Source organism: Triturus cristatus, chromosome 12 (assembly GCF_964204655.1).
Source record: "Triturus cristatus chromosome 12, aTriCri1.1, whole genome shotgun sequence".
NCBI classification, from domain to species: domain Eukaryota; kingdom Metazoa; phylum Chordata; class Amphibia; order Caudata; family Salamandridae; genus Triturus; species Triturus cristatus.
In genome coordinates this window covers 17,538,235-17,564,975 of record NC_140595.1, presented here as the reverse complement: position 1 = coordinate 17,564,975, position 26,741 = coordinate 17,538,235, and the positions used below count along the sequence as shown (strand labels likewise).

Here is a 26,741-nt window from a genome sequence, read left to right as displayed (position 1 = left end):
CAGCCCCTGAAGTGTCCTGTGCAGGGATTCATAACATATCGAGAGGACTCGAAGGCGTTGGTGATTTTTTGTGGCTTCAGCTGGTTGTGGACGTGTGACAGCAGCCCATCTCTGTGGGGGGGGGGGGGGGGGGTGCGCACGCGCCCTCAGAATGTCATTTCTTCGCTTAGATTAGGAAAGGTCGCTACTGCAGACTTGAATTTCATTTCAAACCCGGGGCTCCGAGAGAGAGCTGTGAAACGCCGGCAGAATGCCGTCGATTTATATGGAAATCTTAAATTATTTTCTGCAGGATTCATGTATGTGAGCAAAAATACATATTTCCAGTGAAAAGCCTTCCAAAAGTGCTGATCGGAGACATTACCGGTGTTTGGGTAATTCCTCAGTAGGGGGAGGGAGGGGGGTGCAGTGCCCGGGCCAGAGATCCACCGATTCAGGCCGAGTGTGTAACGGACGGGGCCTGCGATGCTCTGTATTATATTTTTTGCAAATTATATATAATTCTCTGAAAATGTCACGAAATTATACTTTAGTAAAGTATGGTGTGCTGCTATTTGCCCCAGCCCCCCCAACGCGCACTCAGATATAAAAACAAAAAGAAAGTCTCAAAAATACTGGCTTACAAGAGTTGTCTGCAGGCGCGCACCGGGATGAGACAAAAGTTAGAGGGGATTGTGTGGTACAAAATGTTTGCACATGTCCTTGTAATCAAAATGTCGCCCAGGCCCAGCCTGCAGGGCGGGAGGGTCTGCACTGCTCGGGGTATGAGAGGGGGGTCGCCTGCGCCCTATTGTGATCGGATGTGGCGGCAACGGTTTTCTTAAAAAATAAGTGAACCGAAATGGGCACGATCACCCAGCGCAGGGAAGTAGCTGTGCACCCCTGAAAATGACGAGGTAATGGACCCCCCCCCCCCCCAATCTAGAGCTTCATTCATCGAGGAAGTACAATACACAAGCAGACCCCCCCCCAATAACACCATTTGGAGGTAGCACCACTGTCCTCAAGCGCTTTGAAGCGGCATGCCAGTGTGGCACAGAGGTCCTGGGTAAATAAAAGTGGGCAGATGAGTGGTGGAGAGTGACTGGGCACTATGGCGCCCGAGTCTGGCGTTACTCCTAGTGCCTGGAAGGCGGCTGTTCTGGAATGGCGCTGGGCCAGTAGACCCTTCCCAGGAGTCTTCCACCGAGGGGGAGGTAATTTGAAATTAAAAATAGAATTCAAATGTAGCTGTTGCCCAGAGGCAGAAATAAAATTAAAAAAACTGAATAAAATGGTTGGTGTCAATAAAATATTTTCTTTGCGCCGTAAAAAAATCAACATGAGTTCAGGAAGTAGGAGGGAGACAAACACTTGGAGAACAGGTGAGAAATCTTTCAGTCTCCGCGAATGTCTCGGTGTGAAGCGCTGCCCGAGGTGACGGCGGTGCTGTTTATGCGTCATCAGCGATGGCAGGGGCCACAGAGCCCAAGATGGCGCCTGAGGCGGGATCTGGTGTCCAGTGTCAGAGCGGACACTGGAGCAGTTCACTTTCATAGAGGCCAAGATGGCGCCTGAGGCGGATACGATGCCCCTCATCTTTGTGTTTGATTTGTTCGCCCTAAGTTGGCAGGGTATGCCCAGACGTGAGTCCCTTGCTCACTTTGCCACTGGTTTCAAGCAAGCCTGGCTGAAGACGGCTGAAATGCCAGAAACCGGTCCCAGGAAGCTTGTTTCCGGACCAGGGAGGACCTGGCTTGGCAGTTCGGGCTGGACAGTTCCCATGAGGCACAGGGTCAGACTGATTTGCATATGGCCAGGTCCAAACTGGGGTGGTATGGTGAGCAAAAGAACGATGATGGATTCAACCCAGATCTGTGACTGGGGGTGGGTGTCTGAAAAGTTTCTGTGCTCCGTTTGCGGTGTCCAGTGTCAGCACGGACACTGGGGGCGGGATCTCACGCTATGGTGCCCAGTGACACAGCAGACAGTGGACTTGTTCACTGTTCTACATTAGTGCAAGTTCACCAGGCGGATATTCAGCCAGGCTCGCGCCTGTAGACGGTCATCTGTTGAAGGCCCGCTCTTCCCGCCTTTGGGTACCTTGCAAAAGCGAGGGTTGCTTCTCGCAGTTGTCTGCCGCTCGTGAGGCCAGTGGCGGCTTCACAGTATTTCACTGCAAACAACCATCTCTTCACCAGGACGTGTGGTCCTCGGCATCGCACGTGCAACAGTGACAGTGCAGAACTTGCACTTGCTGGTGCACACTGGGCAAGATGGCTTCCCACTTGAAGATGCTGTGGGACACTGGTTGACTAGCTGTCAACCCTGAGACGTCCCACTACACCGGGATGGATCTCTGCAGAAGGTGCCACGCACCACAGCAGGTGTGTGCACAGGCGATCACGAGCTGACATGGGGGAGGAGTGCGGACGGCACAGGCGTGGGGCAGGAGGGACAAGTGGCGTGGACATGGGCAGGAGGAACGGGTGGCGTGGACAGGAGGGACGGATGGCGTGGACTATGTTCAGGGGAGACAAATGGCCTACCTGGACATGGCCAGGAGGGATGGATGGCGTCGACATGGACAGGAGGTATGGGTGGCGTACACATGGGCAGGAGGGACTGATGGCCTGAACATGGGCAGGAGGGATGGATGGATGGTGTGGACAATGGGCAGGAGGGATGGATGGTGTGGACAATGGGCAGGAGGGATGGATGGTGTGGACAATGGGCAGGAGGGACGGATGGTGTGGACAATGGGCAGGAGGGACGGATGGTGTGGACAATGGGCAGGAGGGACGGATGGTGTGGACATGTGGGCAGGAGGGATGGATGACCTGGACATGTGGGCAGGAGGGATGGATGGCCTAGCCATGGGGGCAGGAGGGAGGGATGGTGTGGACTTTGTGCAGGAGGGACGGATGGCCTGGACATGGCCAAGAGGGACGAATGGCGTGGAGAGATGGATGGTGTGGACATGGGCAGCAGGGATGGATGGCATGGACATGGGCAGGAGGGACGGATGGCGCGGACAGTGGGCAGGATGGACGGATGGCCTGAACTTTGGGCAGGAGGAACGAACGGAGTGGATTTTGGGCAGGAGGAACCGATGGCCTAGACATGGCCAGGAGGGACAGATCACGTGGACTTTGGGCAGGAGGGACGGATGGCATGGACTTTGGGCAGGAGGGACGGATGGCGTGGACATGGGCAGGAGGGATGGATGGCGTGGACATGGGCAGGAGGGATGGATGGCGTGGACATGGGCAGGAGGGACGGATGGCGTGGACATGGGCAGGAGGGACGGATGGCGTTGACTTTGCGCAGGAGGGGCGGATATCGTGGACATGGGCAGCAGAGACGGATGGCGTGGACATGGCTAGGAGGGACGGGTGGCGTGGACGTGGCCGGGAGGGACTGATGTGGACACTGGGCCGAGAGCGTGGACACTGGGCCGAGAGCGTGGACACTGGGCCGGAAGAACAGCTGGTGTGGACGTGGGGCAGAGAGCTGGACTCTGGGCTTGAACATTCACACAGGAAAGGTGGATGTACACGAGTTTTTAGCGATACTTTCTGCGTTTTGTGCAGGGAGTTGGGCGTTCGGCACTAGGGTGAGAAGTAGCCTTCTGGGTGTGCAGGTTGTCACCGAGAGGCCAGTCGACACACTGGAGAACCACCTGTGTGCCAGAAACTGGACCCCAAATCCGCCTTGTCGGAGCCTAGTAGCGTTTGTCATTTTTGTGATGTTTGTGTGAAGTTGTGCAGCTCCCGCTGCGTCGCTGTGCTTTCCATGGACGTTTCTCACATGCCTCGAGTTGTGGCACCACACGCTTGCCCGCGAGTCGGACTCTGCCAGGGGCACCTGCAGTGGTTGTGTGAGGCTAAGGGAAGGGCCAGTGTAGTATGGCGGGTTAGTGTGCGTGCGGGGGCGGCTGGGTGGGTGATGGAGCTAGTCTTGAGTGTGTGGCCCTCTGAGGCATGTCTGCCTTGGCTTCAAGGGGGTGGGTGACTGTATACAGCAGGTGCAGCAGTCATGGGGGGTGGGGGCGTGAGGTGACTCTCCAGGCTCTGCAGGACGAGGCGTCTGGCTGGCTGTTATTGCTAGTGGTGGGCCTAACTCATGTCATTTGCTGTAGCATAGTAACTCGAAATTACAAGAAAATTACGCAGAATTACCGAAGGAGAGTAACCCAGCTTTGAGTGTTTTTTTTTTTTTTGTTGTTGTTGTGTTTTTTAACCACAAAATGCTTCCTTGAATTCATAATCGACCTAAGGGTGCATTTTGTGCTAAGAAACTAGTGCAAAGGTCAACAGAATGCAAACAGTAACCGCCACAACCCACTGGCGCTCGATAACTTTGTTGCTCGTGTGGTAGGTTTTTTGTGCCAAATGACATGAGCGAGCGTAATTTTCAATAATCTTGCGCCGAGAGTAACGCAAAATTACTCTGACTCCAGAGTAATTAAAGTTTCCCCCACGCCTCCTGGGCGTGCGGCATTGATACTGTGCAATCGGCTCGGCTTCTATCCAACAGGTGCCCCACGGATCCATGGGTGGGGACACGGGGTGAACCTGTAGTCCTAGCTGGACATCACGGTGCCTGAGCCATGGACCGGGAGCCAGGGGCGGCGCTGGGCGCCGCCTCGTGCACATGCGCAAGGCTTCGACTTGACATCCACCTCGACGAGCCGTGCCAGAGACGAGGCGGGATGCTGCAGACACGAGTCTGTTTTGTGTGTTTGTGTATCTTCGTGTGTACACAGTGGTTATGTTTGCTGGCCTGCGTTCAGTCGGGGATGCTTGCTTCAGGGCACTCTGAGGTGGTGGAAAGCTGAGTGAGCGAGCGAGTGTGTGAGTGAGGAGGGAGGGTTAGAGGGACACGGGACAACAGAGGGAGACGAGTCATTGTGTTTTCAACTAACCTGCTCCCTGTTGCCTTCCAGCTTCTGCCCTGAGCTCCAGCCGCCTCCTGACCCCTGTGTGCGGACCTGGACACTGGACGCGGGGTTTGACCGTCTCTGCTTGAGCCTGCTCTGTGGCTGGCAGCCACCGCGCCACTGACCGCCGGCTACTGCCGCAGGGATGTTTCCGCAAAACAGGCCTCCGGTAAGTACCACTCTTGAGCTATATCACAACAAAGACAGTAGACATGACTTACTTATTGTGAAAAACATGTGTTACGGCCAATATCCCTTTTCGGGTGGATTGTCGTGCACTGTGAAAGCTTCTGCACAGGTGTTTTGCTTCAGGTCATCTCATTGGCTCCCTTAGAATACATGAGCCCTCATTGGTTCCCTTAGTAGATAAGGGCTTGCTGTTGGTTACTCTCTCTGTCAAATCCTAGTGGTAAAAGAATTGCACTTTGAGACTCCTTGTTCTGTCGTTTTAGGAAGCGTAGTGTATTGTTCTGGCGCTTCAATGTTGTCCAAATGCGTTTATTGACTTCATGCCTGTGGTTGCATTGTAGGAAAACTACTGCAGGTTGCAGTAGGGTTGGGAAACTTCTGGTGACGAGCCAGTGAGGAAGCCTTAGGTCTGATTGGTTCATTGGAAAAGGTTCTGTCAGAGACTGTAGGTCTGATCACTTATTTACATTGTTTTTTTTTTTTAATACTCTCAGTAGGCCTGACTTATGTTTGTGAAAATGTTAAAGTCAATGGGCCTTTAAGGGTGCATTGTTATTACACTGTTAAAGCCTGTAGACAGGAATTGTGCTACATGATAAGTACATAAAGCAAAGTTTCCACAATGGTGCAATGAATAAGTGAGAAGTTAATGAGACGCACGCGGTTCAGAGAAAAATCATGATGCTAAAAATATGCCAAACTCTCAGTCTCTAACATAACGTTCTAAAAATGAATAGTGTTTTACGGGGGTTTCTCAAACCATAAATGGTGCACAGCAAAGTTATTTTTGACAAACTTATTTTTTCATCTTTTTCCGTGTGCCCTGAATATATTTCTATCCTGCCATTATGGTTGCCATTAAACATTGGCTAGTTCACCCTCCAAGAGGTTCAGTTTGACTGGCCAGAGCTCAAGATGTGGTCTACGCTTTGTCGATCGCCGTACAGTATTGTCGACAGACATTCTTGGAAGTAGTCTTCTGTGTTTTATTCCGCCAAATCCATTGATTGTTTTCAGATGAAAATGTTTCTTCTCTACCCAAGACAGACTTGTTGCTCCTTGAAGCTTTCCATGACCCTTCATCTGAAGGGACTTGAGCAAACATCCGTGGTTGGCGTGTGTGAGTGAAGCTTGTTTATGAATCGGAGTGAGAGGCTCCCCTCATACATGATCTTCTTTCAGAGGCGCGTTGTTTTGTGTTTGCTTCTAAGCTCTTTATACGGGCACTTCTCACCTCCACGAAACACTGACCGAACTGAAGAGGTTTCTGCTATGGACTAACTTTTCCATTTGAATGATTTTTTGTTTATGTTCAGGAGCTTATGGTCCGCACCCACGCTTCAGTCGGTGGCTTAGCTGGAGTATATGGTGTATATGTAATTTTCTTTGCATCATGGTCATCTGTATACACCCAGAGTGGCCACTGTCTTGAGGAGTCGGCTAATGTGGTGCAAATTAACTTCGATCTTATTCTGTGGGAGGGCGGTTGCAGCTTCTCGTAGTAGTTGAGATGGGACTATTTTAATTTTAATATTGGTGCCTCCATGTACTGTATTCTCCGCCTGCAATTTCTGAACTTGACGCTCTGTGGGGGTTCCCAGTTCAAAGAATTTCACTATTTGAAAGTTCAGTCTACAAGCTCTTGTTTGCATTGTATTGTAATTGCATTTATATAGCGCTTACTACCCCTGACGAGGTGTCGAAGCGCATTGATTCACAAAGATATGTGGAGAGGTTTTTTTTTCCCTGCATTAATTGATTGTAATGTACTTTCTACTGTGTGCATGCATAGACAGTTACATAGGCCAAAACGGTTTAAAGAAAATAGGTTTTTGACACATTTTTTTATAGCAATTTTGCCTTCTGATGGCTACGAGGACCACATTTAATAATTCCTTGGAAATCCTGTTTTTGCTTCCAGTTATTCAATGTCGACTAGTATTACTGGCCAAAATCTGTGATCTTTCAAAGGTTACTCACTTGATTCTGTAAACTGGAGTCTGCCATCGCTAAATTCAAATATTATATTTATTATTCTGTTTAAAGAGGTGTTTTTTTTTTTTTTTGGTTTTGTTCTCGATCTCTGCGCCGGTTTCCATCTGTCCAGCTTCTGATTTTTAGTGCAACGGTTTTAAAGAGTTCCCTCGGAGGCTTGCTCCTGTTGATATTTCTGCTTGGATTTTTGGTTTTCTGTTAGTCTACAAATTGAAAAGTGGTTTTAAATGTTTATTTGATTTCTACTCTTGATATACAATTACACATTACTAGCACATCCATTTCGTAGCTTGTCCTTGTGGTTAATAAAAAAACAAAAAAAAGTCCCATATTCAGTAATGCTTTTTCTTTATCTTTTATAAACTGAACATTATGTTTAATTATAATTTTGCAACTGTTCATAACTCCTTCATTGCTCCTTCGTAACTTTCAAATAGTTGCCATCAATCAGTCTTCCCTAGTATCCCATCAACTGGGTGAGATCCAGTCACTAGTTTGAACTGGTGCCCTCCCTCTTCAAGCGGCTCTTACATAGGCTGGCGCGAGAGGGAGCAAAGTTTGTTCCCATCACGGTTCTATATCCGGCAATAAATCTCTAGATTTTGTTGGGAGATGATGTTGAAACTCAGTCCGTCTCCAACCTTCTGTGCTGATGATATCTTATGGCCCGCTTGCAGATGCAATTTTGTGGCAGCATTTTTTAATTGCTCCTGAGGCTCTGGGTTGGGGGTGTAGGGAATCCTTTTAGTTTGAAGGTTAATGGACCGGGTGAGCGAGTGTTTTATGTGCAAGTCGCACGTGTTTGAGCTCTATCCTGCTTTTTTTGCGCTGGGGCAAACCTGCTTTAATTTCTCTGTTACGGAAATCGAGCAGACTCTCGATCTTTGAGCATATTCAGATTTAATAAAAAGCTTTCTTTCATTTCTGAAGGCTAACGAAACAGACAAGATGCAATTTAAAGAGCTAACCCCAAATACCACAGATTGGACATAGATCTATAACTGGCGATCTTTTTTGATCGTGGTCCTGGCAGAGCTGGGGCTCTCCTCCGCCAACCCTGGGCCTGGTTGGCGCTTGGGCTACCGCACCTATTGGCTGATTGGCGCTTGGGCTACCGCACCCATTGGCTGATTGGCGCTTGGGCTACCGCACCCATTGGCTGATTGGCGCTTGGGCTCTTCTGCTCCAACTCGTTGTCTTGTGGGCACTTGAGGCTCCCCCACCCATTGGCTGGTGGGTACTTGAGCCTCCCTCACCCATTGGCTGGTGGGTACTTGGGCTCCCCCATTCATTGGCCTGTTGGCTCTTTGCTGTCTTGCCCTTTACACCCGCATAGTGCATGCGCTGCCTCGTGCTCTGTAAAAGTGCTATGGTGGCTCTAACTGCACGGGCGAGTGGAGCCTGTCCGTCTCCCAGCAGCCTTTGAGGTGGGCATTTTGTAAACATCCGCATAAGCTTTTAGGTCCAGGATCCTGGCTTGATCTGCATGTCCTTCTGTGCACCGACTAGGAAGAAAAGCACTTTTGTAGTTTATAATATTCCTTTAAACATGGGGTGAGGGGGGGCTTTAAGTTTACTTTGCAGGAAAATCGGCAGCTTCCATGTCAGTCTGTCTGTGCAGCACACTCTGGCGGCTCTTTACTGGCTATTAGGGGGTCATCTGGCCTACAAGACCCCCCTGGTGGTCCAATCTGAGTACTGTCCACACCTTAGTGCGGCGAGGATACCACTTCCACACTGGTGTGCATCTTCGTAGCCACAGCCCCTGGTGTAGGATGTCTCCACAGTATTAGGCGCCAACAGCTTCAGGCTTCAGTGGTCCAGTGACAGGCCGGGCTAATGACCTGTTCTAAGCAGCTCGCCTTGATGAGAGTTCCTTGGAGGCTGATGGAGATCTGCTAGGCCGAGGGGGGGGGGGGGGGGGTGCATTATCTGCAGCTTGTCCTCGGCCTTCCCACTCCCGGGTGCAGGGACATCTGTGGACCCTCCGGAGCAGCGGTGTCGGTAGATAGAAGCCCGCAGCCCTCGTCTGTGCCTTTTATAACCGGGTCTTCTGTCTGTAAAAGGCGGCGCCTCGGACCCGAGCAAACTGCAGCGGGCCCTGGAGCGCTGGCCGTCCGACTGCTGCTCTCTGCCCCAGGGCCCGTGTGCTTTACTGGAGACCCCCGTCTCCACAGTGGCACAGTCGGTAACCCCCCCCTCCCCCCTCCCACAGTGGCACAGTCAGTGACCCCCCCCCCACCCCCCCACAGTGGCACAGTCGGTGACCCCCCCCCCCCCAACATCGCAGGCTCGCTCCTTTCCACACACCGCAGCAGCGCTCCTGTCCTGATGACGAAGGGCCTGCGCCTAGACTCCTTTCCCAAGCGCTAGTTTAGTGCGTTGTGGTGCTGGGTGGGGCGTTGGATTGGGCTTCCGGTGGCTTCTGACTCCGGCAGGCCACTGGCTTCTTCGCCCCGGTGTGGGAGACTGTTGCCCCTTCCCCAGTGGATACGTTGGGGTCATGGGGTCACCGGCTGCAGGTGCCAGGTTTGAGAAAGGTCCACTGGCTCGAAGAAACCAATCGGGGCAACGCCCCCCCCCCCCCCTCCAGATGGTGCAACAGAACATAATATTGATGCAGAGGGTCACACGTAGCGTCAGAAATACTGTAAACAACCAGGGGCCATACAGCCCATGTTCTCGGTGAAATCACTTTCTCCTGTAAGACAGAGTCTTGAGTTTGCGTGACTCCGGCAGGCATCGATTGGTGGGAAGCTGCTGCACCAGACCAAAGCGCCGAACGCCACTGCTCGAGTTTCAAGCGCTCAAAGCGGCAGGGTTAGGGGAATGTGACCTGTGCAGGAGTGGGAAAGCAAGCCTCGGGGGAGGGGGGAGCGGGTGCTGGATGCGGTGCGGTGCTTGCCCGCTGGGGGTTAACGCAAGACTCGTGTTCCCGGTGACCTCCCTTTCTCCTATAAGACTGGGCTGTATGGTCCCTGGTTGTTTACAGTATTTCGGACGCTACGTGTGACCCTCTGCATCAATATTAAGTTCTGTAGCACCATCTGGAGGGAGGGCATTGCCCTGATTTGTTTCTTCTTGTTATTGGCCCCTCCTTAAAGCGCTGCTCTGCCCCCCCCCCCCCTTCCCTCCCCAGGTCCGTTTGACAGGGGTGTTTGTCACCCGAACCCCAGTTCTGCCCGCCCCTCGGCTCCCAGGCCTACTTCCATTTCCATGACACGGTTCATCAATAATTGCCAAGGTCTGACACATCTGCAGTGCCGCCGCGTGGAGAGGGTGGGGGCGGGAAACCCTCCGCTGCAGAGAGAGACAGTCTGGCATCACTCTACAGAGAGACTACACCACGGCCCCACCCCCATCTCGGGAGCCTTCTTATTCATGCAGAGCAGACCTGCCCATCACAGGGGACCTAGTACCAAATTAGGGCCCACCCACCCAGTACCCAATCGGGGCCCACCCACCCATCGTAGGGAGCCCAGTATTAATGCAGGGCCCACCCACCCATCGTAGGGACCCCAGTATTAATGCAGGGCCCACCCACCCATCGTAGGGAGCCCAGTATTAATGCAGGGCCTACCCACCCATCGTAGGGAGCCCAGTATTAATGCAGGGCAGAGCTCTTGATCACAGGCGCCCTAGTGTTCAAGCAGAGCAAACCTATCCATCGCAGGTAGCCCAGTATCCACGCAGAGCAGAGCTGCCTATCGCGGGTACCCTGAAATCCACGCAGGCTGGAGGTGCCATTCAAAGGTACCAAGTATCCATGCAGAGCAGACCTTTACCAGTATTCTAGTATCCACGCAGAGCAGAGCTGCCTATCGCGGGTAGCCCAGTATTCACGAAGAGCTGCCTATCGCGGGTAGCCCAGTATCCACGCAGAGCTGGCTATCGCAGGTAGCCCAGTATCCACGCAGAACAGAGCTGCCTATCGCGGGTAGCCCAGTATCCACGTAGAGCTGCCTATCGCGGGTAGCCCAGTATCCACGCAGAGCAGAGCTGCCTATCGCAGGTAGCCCAGTATCCACGCAGAGCTGCCTATCGCGGGTAGCCCAGTATCCACGCAGAGCAGAGCTGCCTATCGCGGGTAGCCCAGTATCCACGCAGAGCAGAGCTGCCTATCGCGGGTAGCCCAGTATCCACGCAGAGCAGAGCTGCCTATCGCAGGTAGCCCAGTATCCACGCAGAGCAGAGCTGCCTATCGCGGGTAGCCCAGTATCCACGCAGAGCAGAGCTGCCTATCGCAGGTAGCCTAGTATCCACGCAGAGCTGCCTAGCGCAAGTAGCCCAGTATTCACACAGAGCAGAGCTGCCTATCGCGGGTAGCCCAGTATCCACGTAGAGCTGCCTATCGCAGGTAGCCCAGTATTCACACAGAGCAGAGCTGCCTATCGCGGGTAGCCCAGTATCCACGCAGAGCTGCCTATCGCGGGTAGCCCAGTATCCACGCAGAGCTGCCTATCGCAGGTAGCCCAGTATGCACGCAGAGCAGAGCTGGCTATCGCAGGTAGCCCAGTATCCACGCAGAGCAGAGCTGGCTATCGCAGGTAGCCCAGTATCCACACAGAGCAGAGCTGGCTATCGCAGGTGGCCCAGTATTCACACAGAGCAGAGCTGCCTATCGCAGGTAGCCCAGTATGCACACAGAGCAGAGCTGCCTATCGCAGGTAGCCCAGTATGCACGCAGAGCTGCCTATCGCAGGTAGCCCAGTATGCACGCAGAGCTGCCTATCGCAGGTAGCCCAGTATCCACACAGAGCTGCTTATCGCAGGTAGCCCAGTATCCACGCAGAGCTGCCTTTCGCAGGTAGCCCAGTATCCACGCAGAACAGAGCTGCCTATCGCGGGTAGCCCAGTATCCACGCAGAGCTGCCTATCGCAGGTAGCCCAGTATCCACGCAGAGCTGCCTATCGCAGGTAGCCCAGTATCCACGCAGGGCTGCCTTTCGCAGGTAGCCCAGTATCCACGCAGAACAGAGCTGTCTATCGCGGGTAGCCCAGTATCCACGCAGAGCTGGCTATCGCGGGTAGCCCAGTATCCACGCAGAGCTGCCTATCGCAGGTAGCCCAGTATCCACGCAGAGCTGCCTTTCGCAGGTAGCCCAGTATCCACGCAGAACAGAGCTGTCTATCGCGGGTAGCCCAGTATCCACGCAGAGCTGGCTATCGCGGGTAGCCCAGTATCCACGCAGAGCAGAGCTGCCTATCACAGGTAGCCCAGTATCCACGCAGAGCAGAGCTGCCTATCGCAGGTAGCCCAGTATCCACACAGAGCTGCCTATCGCAGGTAGCCCAGTATCCACGCAGAGCTGCCTATCGCGGGTAGCCCAGTATCCACGCAGAGCTGCGTATCGCGGGTAGCCCAGTATCCACGCAGAGCTGCCTATCGCAGGTAGCCCAGTATCCACGCAGAGCTGCCTATCGCGGGTAGCCCAGTATCCACGCAGAGCTGCCTATCGCGGGTAGCCCAGTATCCACGCAGAGCTACCTATCGCGGGTAGCCCAGTATCCGCGGGTAGCCCAGTATCCACGCAGAGCAGAGCTGCCTATCGCGGGTAGCCCAGTATCCACGCAGAGCAGAGCTGCCTATCGCAGGTAGCCCTGTAGCCATGCAGAGCTGCCTATCGCGGGTAGCCCTGTAGCCACGCAGAGCTGCCTATCGCAGGTAGCCCAGTATCCACGCAGAGCTGCCTATCGCAGGTAGCCCAGTATCCACGCAGAGCAGAGCTGCCTATCGCGGGTAGCCCAGTATCCACGCAGAGCTGCCTATCGCAGGTAGCCCAGTATCCACACAGAGCAGAGCTGCCTATCGCGGGTAGCCCAGTATCCACGCAGAGCAGAGCTGCTTATCGCGGGTAGCCCAGTATCCACGCAGAGCTGCCTATCGCGGGTAGCCCAGTATCCACGCAGAGCTGCCTATCGCGGGTAGCCCAGTATCCACGCAGAGCTGCCTATCGCGGGTAGCCCAGTATCCACGCAGAGCTGCCTATCGCAGGTAGCCCAGTATCCACGCAGAGCTACCTATCGCGGGTAGCCCAGTATCCGCGGGTAGCCCAGTATCACGCAGAGCAGAGCTGCCTATCGCGGGTAGCCCAGTATCCACGCAGAGCAGAGCTGCCTATCGCGGGTAGCCCAGTATCCACGCAGAGCAGAGCTGCCTATCGCAGGTAGCCCTGTAGCCATGCAGAGCTGCCTATCACGGGTAGCCCAGTATCCACGCAGAGCAGAGCTGCCTATCGCGGGTAGCCCAGTATCCACGCAGAGCTGCCTATCGCAGGTAGCCCAGTATCCACGCAGAGCAGAGCTGCCTATCGCGGGTAGCCCAGTATCCACACAGAGCTGCCTATCGCAGGTAGCCCAGTATCCACGCAGAGCTGCCTATCGCAGGTAGCCCAGTATCCACGCAGAGCTGCCTATCGCAGGTAGCCCAGTATCCACGCAGAGCTGCCTATCGCGGGTAGCCCAGTATCCACGCAGAGCTGCCTATCGCGGGTAGCCCAGTATCCACGCAGAGCTGCCTATCGCGGGTAGCCCAGTATCCACGCAGAGCTGCCTATCGCGGGTAGCCCAGTATCCACGCAGAGCTGCCTATCGCGGGTAGCCCAGTATCCACGCAGAGCTACCTATCGCGGGTAGCCCAGTATCCACGCAGAGCAGAGCTGCCTATCGCGGGTAGCCCAGTATCCACGCAGAGCAGAGCTGCCTATCGCAGGTAGCCCAGTATCCACGCAGAGCTACCTATCGCGGGTAGCCCAGTATCCACGCAGAGCAGAGCTGCCTATCGCGGGTAGCCCAGTATCCACGCAGAGCTGCCTATTTCGGGTAGCCCAGTATCCACGCAGAGCTGCCTATCGCAGGTAGCCCAGTATCCACGCAGAGCAGAGCTGCCTATCGCGGGTAGCCCAGTATCCACGCAGAGCAGAGCTGCCTATCGCGGGTAGCCCAGTATCCACGCAGAGCTGCCTATCGCAGGTACCCGGTATTCACACAGAGCAGAGCTGCCTATCGCGGGTAGCCCAGTATCCACGCAGAGCTGCTTAGCGCAAGTAGCCCAGTATTTACGCAGAGCAGAGCTGCCTATCGCGGGTAGCCCAGTATCCACGCAGAGCAGAGCTGCCTATCGCGGGTAGCCCAGTATCCACGCAGAGCAGAGCTGCCTATCGCGGGTAGCCCAGTATTCACGCAGAGCAGAGCAGAGCTGCCTATCGCGGGTAGCCCAGTATTCACACAGAGCAGAGCTGCCTATCGCGGGTAGCCCAGTATCTACGCAGAGCTGCCTATCGCGGGTAGCCCAGTATTCACACAGAGCAGAGCTGGCTATCGCAGGTAGCCCAGTATCTACACAGAGCAGAGCTGGCTATCGCAGGTAGCCCAGTATTCACACAGAGCTGCCTATCGCAGGTAGCCCAGTATTCACACAGAGCTGCCTATCGCAGGTAGCCCAGTATTCACACAGAGCAGAGCTGCCTATCGCAGGTAGCCCAGTATCCACGCAGAGCTGCCTATCGCAGGTAGCCCAGTATTCACACAGAGCAGAGCTGCCTATTGCGGGTAGCCCAGTATCCACGCAGAGCTGCCTATTGCGGGTAGCCCAGTATCCACGCAGAGCTGCCTATCGCGGGTAGCCCAGTATCCACGCAGAGCTGCCTATCGCGGGTAGCCCAGTATCCACGCAGAGCTGCCTATCGCGGGTAGCCTATCCACGCAGAGCTGCCTATCGCGGGTAGCCCAGTATCCACGCAGAGCAGAGCTGCTTATCGCGGGTAGCCCAGTATTCACGCAGAGCAGAGCAGAGCTGCCTATCGCGGGTAGCCCAGTATCCATGCAGAGCAGAGCTGCCTATTGCGGGTAGCCCAGTATCCACACAGAGCAGAACTGCCTATTGCGGGTAGCCCAGTATCCACGCAGAGCTGCCTATCGCAGGTAGCCCAGTATCCACGCAGAGCTGCCTATCGCAGGTAGCCCAGTATCCACGCAGAGCAGAGCTGCCTATTGCGGGTAGCCCAGTATCCACGCAGAGCTGCCTATCGCAGGTAGCCCAGTATCCACGCAGAGCTGCCTATCGCAGGTAGCCCAGTATCCACGCAGAGCAGAGCTGCCTATCGCGGGTAGCCCAGTATCCACGCAGAGCAGAGCAGAGCTGCCTATCGCGGGTAGCCCAGTATCCACGCAGAGCTGCCTATCGCGGGTAGCCCAGTATCCACGCAGAGCTGCCTATCGCAGGTAGCCCAGTATCCACGCAGAGCTGCCTATCGCAGGTAGCCCAGTATCCATGCAGAGCAGAGCTGCCTATCGCAGGTAGCCCAGTATCCATGCAGAGCAGATCTGCCTATTGCGGGTAGCCCAGTATTCATGCAGGGCTCTAGTTTCCACTCTGTGTAGACCTGATAATCACAGGTACCTTCATATCCATGTAGAGCAGCACCACCCACCGTAGGTACCAAGTATTCATGTGGGGCTGCACCACCCACTGTAGGCACCAAGTATTCGTGCAGAGCTGAGCCGCCCTCCGTGGGTACCAAGTAATTATGCAGGGCTGTGCTGTCCACCGTGGGTACCAAGTATTCGTGCAGGGCTGCACCGCACACCGTAGGTACCAAGTATTCGTGCAGGGCTGCACTGCCCACCGTAGGTACCAAGTATTCGTGCAGGGCTGTGCTGTCCACCATAGGTACTATATGTGTGTACCATAGGTACCAGGTATCCGCTAGGCAGAGTTGCCCATCACAGTGCCCGTGCAGACAGCCCTCCAGCCGGGAACAGTTGTGTTCGGCTCTCCTCCTGTGCATTAAAGCCTTCGCTCAGTGTGCCTTCCGGTTAGGGGCTCGTGCCAAGATCCGTAGTTGAGCCCTAGAGAGCGCCTGGCACGGTGCCAGGGAGAGAGCAGACGCATCTCCAGACTGAAGCAGCCTTGATGAGGGCAGCGCCGGGAATTGTTCTTTCGTGCGCTCTCCCTCCCTCTCTCTTCCTCACTCCATGCTTTTCTCCCTCACACGTATACACACACACACACACAATCACACCTGTGATGAGAGAGAAACTGCCTTCCTAGCTTGAACTCCAGTCCACATGGACTGGCCACAGACAGTGGTTCAAGAGAAACCAAGCATCAAATGTGCTGGTAGGACGAACGTTATGTGTGTATGTATATAAGTGTCTATATGTGTCTGTGTGTGTGTGTGTGTGTGTGTGTGTGTATATATATCTCCACTGTGGGGGTAATGAAACTTGAGGGGGCCCCCCTGCAAAGTACAAGGAGAGGCCCCCCATTCTCCTGAGCCCGTCAGGAGCTCTGACCCTCAGTGCCCAGTACAAGAATGGGGGCCCCTGGAGCTCGGGGCAGGGCGGGGCTGCACCGCGGGAGCTATTGCTATGCCACTGAAGCACCATGTGTGGCTCCGAGTCTGGGTGACATTTCCGGGCCTGGACTTTGGTTGACCGGATGTGTCGTGTGGGTACACCGAAGCACCCCTGCTTCCCATTGAGGCAAAGATTGGCTGAGCTAAAGACACACCCCCAGCAGTGATGCGGGGGTCAACAAGTTTAATGAAATATAAGGCCATATGTACGAAAGAAAGTGCCTGTCATTTCTAAATAGCGAATTTGTAGAAATAGCTATTAGGGAATCGCAAAATGAAATGTACGTATGAGTGTTTTACACTTATGGAAATTGCAGTATTGTGATTCCAGTAAGAAATTGTAAGTAGGAAAAGTTGCAATCTGGATGCACAAGGATAATGTCAGACCAAGAAGTTCAGAAATACGGGGTGTGGCCACAACCCAGAAGCCTAGGAAGGTGCTGGAACGTAGGAGTGCTCCTGTCTGGCAGCTGGCTGTGGAATCCTAACTCATGCGAACACCAGTGGTGGCTCCTCTGCTAAGGCGGCGGAGCGTCACCGCACCGAGCAGGTCTAATGTTATCATTTTATTTTTCCCCTTGCTCAGCCGGGTAGCGGCAGGTTGCTCTGCTCACACAGCAGTGCGGGAAAAAGTGGTTTGTCCACTCCAAGTGTGCAGGACGCTCAGGCCGGTCAAACCGTCATGGAGAACATGCTCAGCCTCCCATTCTCTGGCTGAGCGCTGATCCACAGTGCTCAGACCAACCGCAACGCTGCACTGCAGCGTTGTGATTGGCTATCGGGAGGCCGGGTGCTTCCTGACTTGGAAGCGGGCAGAGGAGGTGAGGGCAGGTGGCTGCAGCTTGCAACCCTGTGATCTGCCACCCCCACCACCTTCAAATGCCAGCCGCCGCTGGCGAACACCATGTCCAAGGAAGATGGGGACCAGGACTCTGGCAGCAGGAAGCGCAAAGTAACACTTTCAGAAAAGAAGCTGGAGCTTCTAACAGAAGAATGTGTGGCCCACATGGACCAGCTCTTTCGGAAACCATCATTTACTGTTCCTGAGGGCCAGAAAAACAAATATGGATGAGCATCCTGAAGAAAGTCAACTCCCTGGGTGTCCCCCCAGAGGAGTATACCAGAGCAGGAAACGCTGATATGACCCAAGATCCCTCACAATAGAGCAGGTGGCCAGCAGGGTGGCTGAGGGTCGTGGCACATGCAGGGGGACCCTCCAAACGCCACCTTACACTCCAGTGGAATCGCTGATCGAGGGGACACTTGAACCTGAAAGTGTGGTGGAAGTGTCAGACATTGACGGCTCTGAAAGAAGTGTCCCAAATAGGGTCACCCGGGTCACTCACGACCACCTTTCCGCTTTCCAATAAATGAAGAGTTGGTCAGACAGTAGAGAATACAAACCAATTCGTTTATTGTAAAATACGCTGCAGCGGAGCCCAGTCTGACCATCCTCCTTAGATGACGGCCGAGGTGTCTGACTCCCATTCACACGGTAACACAAAATATACATTTCCCACACCTCTAGAGTCCCGCCCAAACTGGAATTTTCCAGCTCAAGCCATGGTGAACAAAGAAGGCACACAAAGATGGGCTGTGGCTCAGGCTGAGAACATGCGATCTCGACCCCAAGGCCACTCGGCCGGTGTCAACCATTATAAGATGTGGGAACAAGTCTAACTAGCAGCGACGATAGATAGTACATTCGTTAGTGCAGCGAAGCTTCAACCTTGAGAAGTACAAGCTGGAGGCGCAGGGGCGGCCTCTCTGCTGAGGCAGGTGTCATGAGACAGAAGCTCGATCTTGGTTACAGGACAAGATGGCGTCAATTAAGATGGCGCCATGAATGCTATCTTAACACAGAATAGAGTTTGAACACAGCAAAGGGAGTATTTCAGTTCAAGATATCATGAAAATAGCATTCCAAAACTAACAGACCGGCCTTTTAGCATTCATGCTAAGCTTTATTTGTGCCATCAGGTAAGGGTCTTTACAATTCTAAAACAGGGAGGAGGGAAATGTTCACACATATACTACCACTGCTTACACATGAACTGTACGTTGGAGCTAATATGCAGGATGTTTACACATTTAATCAATATTTGAAAGGCCCTCGTCAATATTGAACAAGTCCTGCATACCCTTCATCACCATAGGCTTTGCAGTTGAATCACTGCTCTGGGTCCGGGGATGTGCCTTGAACTTTGATACACAGCAAGCACAACAAGCAGGGAAACAGTGTATACATAGGCAGCATGTCAGGATGATACCTGCTATGGCAATGAGGAAAGTAAGAATCTTCCAACCCCAAGTAGCGAATAAACTCCAGAACCATCCCGTGAATGACCATGTACCATTCTCTTGGTGTATCTCTGATGCTATCTTATGCAATTTCTGTATGGCAGCATACACAGTGGGGGCGTGGTCAGGTATATTCACGCAACAGCTACTACCGAAGTCGCGGCAGGCCCCACACCGGTCAGCCAGGATAACGTCTAAAACCACACGATTTTAGAGGGCTACAAGTCTTGTAGCCTGGACCGCTACTGTGAAATTTGTCAGTATTCCTGCAGTCGTATTAATGACTCCTTCCACCACCCTCGTAAGCCGTCTAATATTAAGACTATTAGCCATAGGGCCCCAGAAAGGTATAATGCCTTTCATTGCTTCCGTAAACTGCTGCAATGTTGTGTCTGTCTGATCTATGTCATCAGTGTTCAACATTCTCTTAAACCGGAGTACATAGGCACCTCTACGCTGTATACAATGGTCCTTATGGTAATTGGGAGGGGCTATATACACAGGTGGCAGGACGTAAGAAATGTAACACCTTCCTGACCATCCTTCAGGAAGCCAAACATAACCGTGGGCTCCACAAACAAAAGAAACATTAGGTGGCGGGGATCAGGGCTGTACTCTTTGTTGCTCTCATGTTGTAAGTAGGGTTGCATCTGCTCTTCCCCACCTCTGTCTCCAACCCCCTGGATACCGAAAGGAGCCATGACATTCACCACTGACAAGGGTATCTGCTTATCTTCAGTAATGTTGGGGGTCTGGAAGGACTGGTAGTATTCTGTTGCGTTGAACTGTAGGAATTGCCCTTTTCCACCTGACACCAATTTCCCCCTTGAATGCATTCATACAAGATCTCAAGAACAACCTGCCAAATGGCTCTCGGCCTGTGGGAGCACCAGGGGGAACTCTGTGCTGGAAACGCACATTCTGTGTCAGGGTACGAGTACTAGTACTCTTTTGTTCCAGTGTGTCAGCCTGGTGAAATGAACGGACTATGCTAAGCAATGTAAACCACCCCTCACAACTACTAACATATGACAAGGGCATGGATAGTAAATTCTCACGTCTGAGTCACCGAGGGCAACAACCCACATACCCAACACTTTGTAGTATTATAAGCAGCGTGCGTCTGGTGTAAGGTCTGGATGAACACATTATCCTTATAGGACTTCCTGTGCCCCTCCTTGTGAGGGCCAGAGTAACGAAGATATGCTCTGGGGGAACAGGCGTAGTACCAAGCAGGGTATGAGCCGGATATTTATCCTCGAGAAAATACGTCACCCCAAGTACCAATATCAAAGAAATCAGGATAATTGATAGAAACACAATTTTGCTTCTAACAGACCAGGAGGACCAAATGGGCGCAATTCGATCAGGGCGCGGGGCTGTAAAAGGCTGCTCCTCCTCCTGCATAGGGTGACCAAAGGAATGAAAATAATTTTTTTTTAAAGAATTGTGGGAAGACTTACACTTGTAGCCAAGCTGGAAGAAACCAAAATAAATCAAACAATATTCAGGTCCCACGTTGCAGGGCAAAGTATCTCCTCCCTCAGAAACGGAGTCCATTTGCCCTATTCGCTGACCGTCCGAATGACGCACCAGTCCTTCTCTTCTGTCCCTGAGCTAGCGTTGGTACCTCTGGCAGGGTACATGCATTCTATTCTTCAGCAGTGCAGTCCATCCCTACTAACCTGACTTTCCCTTTGGTGCCCTGTTCCTCTTACGGGGGCGCAAATTGTATCTCAACACTCCAGCCACAGCAGGGTCAGAGTACAAGGGGTCGGGCTCAAGGGGACCAAGGGACAAAAGGCCCGGCTCAGGCACATCGGTGTATTGGGTCTCAACGGGACGTAACTCGATCACTGGTGGGCCGGCAGGCTGGGGCGCCTGTATGGCCTTAATGGCATGTGGCACCGCTTCAGTCAGAACTGCATTACTCTCCTCTTCCGTCTGTGCCCATTTGAGCCGAGCATCCGAAAAGGGGATGAACCATGGCACTTGCTCGTTCTCGCAGTCCCCAATCTCGTCCATGACCCACTGGTCATAGGGCAGCAGAAAGGGCACCCTCTTGCAGTGGGTGCTATGTATCCAGTTCTTCAGCTTGTCGACTTTTTTACTGCTGTCCTGGTGGCCAGAATGACCTGGAGAGGTCCCTTCCAGCGTGGCTCCAAGCTGCTCCTTTGGAAGTTCTGGATCAACACCCAGTCCCCGGGCTGTAATTCATGACCAGGAGCCTCTGGCTGTTGCTGCAGCGTCTAAGTGATCTGTTGTTGAATAGAACGCAGATTTTTGGTTAACTCGTCAAGATAATCGATCAGCAAGGGGTATTCAATTTTAGAGAACCTGCACGGTCGCGGGATGCCCCAGACATTTGCCGGGCGTCCAAACACTACCTCATATGGGGACAATCCTGTTCTAGAGTGGGCTGTGACTCTCGTAGACATTAATGCTAGGGGTAAAGCATCGGGCCACTGCAATCCTGTGCTCTCTTTTATCTTAGCAATTTTCAACTTGAGAGTATCATTGTACTTCTCGACCAGGCCTGCGGATTGGGGGTGGTTTGCTGCATGAAACATCTGCCTAATGTGCAATCCATCGCACACCAACTGGATAACTTTAGCATTGAAGTGGCTGCCGTTATCACTCCAAATCAAACTGGGCAAACCAAAATGCGGGAAGAACTCTTTCAGGAGTACCTTCGCCATCGCCATGTCAGTGTTCTTTTTAGTGGGGTAAGCCTCAACCCATTTCCTGAATGCACAGACAACCACCAATACATATTTTAAGTTGTTGACCCGTTCCATTTCGATGTAATCTATCTGGAGAACCTCGAAGGGAAAGGAGGGCGGTGCAAAGCTGCCAACAGGAGTGGGACTACCTTTTCCAGGATTATGCATTAAACCAGCCATGCAATACTTCACTAGGTGAGTTGCAACCTTGGGAATATTGTCGTTTCGCCATACAGGGTCTAACAGCTTACAGATACCCTTCACACTAATGTTCGCTGGCCCATGCGCCATGGTAACCACAGGAAGGACATACGCATTCGGCAGCATCCATCTCTGCTTCCTGGATTTGTCCCTCCAACACCCATCCTCATCCAAATTACCCTTGCTCTCCTGCCATGTTGCTAATTCTTTAATTGTTCCCTCGCTTTGCATTTCCTTCACGTGCTCTTAAGAGTACTCAAACATCCAGTTTTCAGGCACTCATCTAGCTGGACCTACCACAAACATCATCTTCATTTTAGTTTGTGCTGTCTCTTTTGCTGTCTGGTCTGCAAATGCATTCCCCCTTTCAATATCATCAGTTATTGCCTTGTGAGCACTACACTTCACTATTGTTAGACTCTTGGGAAGTGTCAAGGCCGACAGAAGTCTGTGTATTAATGGGTCATTCTGTATCCTCGTGCCATGCGATGTCAAGAACCCCCTTTCCGTACAAAGCCGTCCAAAATTATGAGCCACACCGAATACGTACTGAATGTCAATATATATATTGACAGTCAGTCCCTCACTCTGCTCACAGGCATGAAGGAGGGCCACTAACTCTGCAGCTTGCGCTTATTTGTAGGGAACTCGTGATTTCTCAACTACAGTGCGTAAGGTGGTGATAGCATAAGCTGCTGTTGTTGTGCCATCTGGTAATTTAAAACAAGAGCCATCAACATATAGTTCCCCTTGGGGTTCAGATAGGGGAACATCAGTCTGGTCTACCCGTTCCTTCGTCTTATCCTCCGTGCGGTAGATTCAATCATGCACGTCCGCCTCCTCACTCTCAGAAGGGAGGGGTAGTAACGTGGCTGGGTTCAGTGTGGCACAGCGTTTGATGGTGACGAGTGGTGGAAACAGGGTCCGCTCATAGCCAGTCAGACGTGCACTAGTAAAGTGCTGTGGCTTCGTTCTGTTCAAAAGTGTATCCACAGCATGGGGAACCAGAACTGTGAGATGAGTATCAAGGACGAGCCCCGCCGATTGTCGGATAGAAATGGCCACTGCCGGGGCAGCTCTCAGGCAGCTCGGGGGGGGGCTTTGGCGACCTTGTCAAACAGAGTGGAGAAGTAAGTGCACGGCCTTTGCTTACCTCCAAAGGCCTGTGTTAAGACAGAGAGCGCGCTCCAATCCTGCAGACTCCACCCAGGCTAAGTTATTTTCCCTTTAATGCCTTACCAGAACATATTGTTGGTAATTCCTTAAGAACAACATCTTGGCTAACAAAATGCAAGTGAGATGTTGGCTGTATTTTGGCAATGCATTATGGGAGTTGTAGTCCATCTAAGGTACAAGGTGTGCTGATGACACTACACACATCTGTACATTATCACAAACGCATAAATCATACTTCACAATAATATTGTGATTTAACTTTACCCATTTATTTTAACTGTATACATACATTTCCACAGATCTCACCCAGTAGTGTCTGAAACTGAGTCTGATGAAGCTATTGACACACACGTGGAACTTGAGGACATCACAATTGTCACTCCCACGTGGGCCCGTTACTCCAACACCAAATACTAGGGGAGCAAATGTCTCACCACTAGCAGACGAGGAGCTGTCCCAAAGCAGGAACATAACTAAATCTGTGGGCAGGACACAGACATTGTAGAGTCCAGCAATCTACAGTCCACAAAGATAATGACTCCGATGACATGGCAGATGGTTCTACTTTCTTTGGTGGCCCGGAGTAATCCATCGTGGCAGTGCAGCACCTGCAAACCAAACCGATCAACACTGTTAATAGGCGTGTCCAAAGCATGTCAAGGGTTGCTGCCATGGAGAAGGAGCAATGTCTGCAAAGACGCAGCCCACGGCATGCTATGGTACCTTCACTCGATCAATCAACCAACTGGCATTAGCCACGACCACTCTTGCCAGGAGAACTCTCAATATACAAAATGACAAGGGGCACTGCTGCCAAGATGTTGTACGTGGGCTGGTACAAGTGACCACAGCCAATGCAAAGCATACAGATGAACAACCTGCCTGTCCCTACGTTTTGCCGCCACCTGAGAGTGAAGACCGCTCTAGCCTCAGTGCCATAGCTGTGCCCGAAGGATGCTGCACCAGACGGACATGCCGAAAAACATCCGGAACCGGCATGTCCCCTCCTCCACTGCCCAGTCCTGCTGAGAAGGCAACCAGCACCAGAGCAACACAGCATAGACACTCGGAATTATGAGGCTACGTTGTTATGTTTGTGTGTCTATACTTTGCTGCTTTGTTGACACAATAGTACATCCTCTGTTGATACAGTTGATGAAGATTTACATTGGTTCAACCTGAATAAAAGGTGATCTTTCTCAGTTGTGCTCATCGTTTTTACCTTACAAATGGTTGTTGGTGATTTCTGTGTGTGGCGCTCGACCCTCTGCAGCTTGTGTCCCGTCCTCCTGCATCTGTAGTGTTGGCAGTTCCTCATCGGAGTCTGAATCCGGCTCTTCGTTGTGGTTGTGCAGACCCTTCCTCGCGGCGATGTTGTGTACAACCGCACATGTTGCAATGATTAGACGACCCGTCTCTGGTCTGTAAAGCGCTGCTCCACCAGTTTTGTGGAGACTTCTGAATCTAGACTTCGGTCTACCAAAGGCGCGTTCTATTGTTGATTGCGCTGTCTTAGATGTCCTGCTGTACTGCCGTTCACTTCTGGTTTCAAGTATGGTGTCGGTATCCAAGGGCACTAGGCACATGCACTGTCTCCTTAAATAGTAAGAGAAGGAGAAACCATCAGTGGACATTAAAAACACTTTTGGACACTGTCAATTGAGTTTGCAATTCTCTTAGCAAGTAAAGAGCCATCGTCAAAGTCACCCTGAGACAGACGGTTATGTAATCCCCTGTGGCGGAACATTAAGGAGTCGTGTGCTGCCTGGGAATCTGGCTACAAGGTCGGTTATGATGCAGGAGACATTGCACTCTACCTGTACACTGAGTGAGTGTGAGATGTTTCTGTTTCTATAAATGAATTCATTTGCAGAGTGGGACATATGGTGATACGTTGGCCATCAACACGGCCAGTTACACTGGGAAACTATGCTCCCCGGTCAAGCATTAATTTGGTCTGTTTCAAATATTGGGGAGCATTTGGAAAAGATCTATATTGGTTCACTTTGCTAACCATGATGTCCAGAAACCTGTGAAAAAAATTGAAAAATTCACTTTGTGACACACTCCCGCCTCTGCTGTGACTCCCTGGTAACTGCCAGAAGCTAAAAGGTGTAGATAACACAATACCTGCACGTGTGGTGGGATTGCATTGCTTCGGACTATTGGGGTCTGTAGCTGAGGTTGTAACTCAGCAATTAATTCCTGAATTGCCTCACTACTCAATCTATACTTCTCACAAATCTCCTCGTTCGTCTGTTCAAACAGGGTGACCCTCGCCCTAAATATCCTCTCCTGTCTCCTCATCCTCCTCGCCAGGACATACAGAGCCGTTATCCTGAAATGACCAGATTATGGGTGACTTTTTATAGTCCGCACCTGAAACAAACTGTTGGTAACTGCATTTCCTAAATGCCCATTTTGTGTCTATTCACAACTATGAAATCCTTTGCTCACAGTGTTAGCGATTCTCTATTTGGAAATCCCAATTTGCGATTTCCTATTTAGAGAATCCCGAAACGTGATTTCTCAATGATGGTAATTGCATTTTGCACCACCGAAAATGCCTTTTGTACTTTGCGAAATTACATTTTGCATTTCGTAATGGCCTGAAATTGTGATTTGCACCGTTAGGAATGCAAAATGCCTCCGTACATCTGTCCCACAGTCCTGCGAGGAACTAAAGTTCTGGGGAAAATGCACACCTGAAAATTAATCTAATACAGCTGAAAATAAGAGCAGTGGGCATGGACAACCTATTTTAACCCTTTAAAGGGATATGACTAAAAATCACAAGCACCGGCAAAACCAATGGGTCGAGTCTTTGCAAGCCAGCATTGTTTTATGGCAAAATGGCATCATCTAAAGGGGATGTGAAATATATATATTTTTTTTAAATGAGAGGTTACAAAAACAAATTACGAAAAAAAAAAAGTGACAACCAAGTTTATCCAATCACTCCGGGTCCAGGTCAGACTGTAGCAGAGACTGGGACCTCTGCATAGTTAACAAGCATTGGCATAGCCAATAGGTCTCGCCTTTGGGACCTTATAAGTGTTTAGCCATACAACAGTTGCATAACTAAATACTTATAAGGTCCCAAAAGCGAGACCTATTGGCTATGCCAATGCTTGTTCAGCAGTGGGGGCTGGTTTTGTTACTGGAGGCTGTTTTTGTAGCGGTGCTGTCAGTGGCGGCTCGCAGATGTAACTCTGTGGGGCGGTGAGGTGAGGCAGAGGGGGGGGGGGGTAGTGGCCCCCTCTCAGGGGCTGGTCCGATGAAATTGCCAGGACTGCTTTGGGTTCCCAGTCGAACCCTGGGTGGAGGAGTGCGTGCAATGTTACTAGCTGTATTATTTTTATTACATTCACCTCCATCATCCAATCCGCTGTAAATTGTTATAAAACTTGAGTATGCTTAAAAGCCTTCCTTACAAGGCTTTCTGATATGCGCCCTGCTTCGCGTGCCCGCTGTTTACTGTGTGAGGCCTAACTAACACAAGAGTGCTGAAGTGTCCTGTGCCTCGGATTTACAGTAAATCAGTGTGAGGGACCCTCAGCCTAATTGCGATTTAGCATCTCCACAAAGTAGTTTTGAAGAGTGAGGAGAATTTCATGAGACTGTCCCACATTGGCTGCGGAAATATTTTGGCTGCACGTTACGACCAACCGCCGCCAGCAAGTGCACCTGCTTTACCGTGCACTACTAATACGCAGGGTCCGCTGAAGCCTTAATCTTATTTTTGCTGCAAACAAGAACTTGTGATTGCTTGGAAACACATAAAGCAACAGAATATTTGCTGGAAACAAGCTTCGAAACTACAGCTACGTAGCAATATGGTGCAATATACGACATTTGTTCATTACGCAAGAAGAG

At 51.9% G+C, this 26,741-nt stretch overlaps 1 protein-coding gene across 4 annotated transcripts in view; it reads left to right on the top strand.

Moving 5' to 3' along the window:
• Positions 1 to 26,741, top strand: part of LOC146772213 (transducin-like enhancer protein 1) — a 150,176-nt gene that overhangs the window by 25,794 nt on the left and 97,641 nt on the right. For all 4 annotated transcript variants that reach the window (XM_085638844.1, XM_085638843.1, XM_085638842.1 and 1 more), the window contains exon 2: positions 4,928 to 5,090. In XM_085638844.1, coding sequence (XP_085494970.1) covers positions 5,067 to 5,090 — 24 coding nt within the window. In that variant the 5' untranslated portion in view covers positions 4,928 to 5,066. The remainder of the gene's footprint in view (positions 1 to 4,927; positions 5,091 to 26,741) is intronic.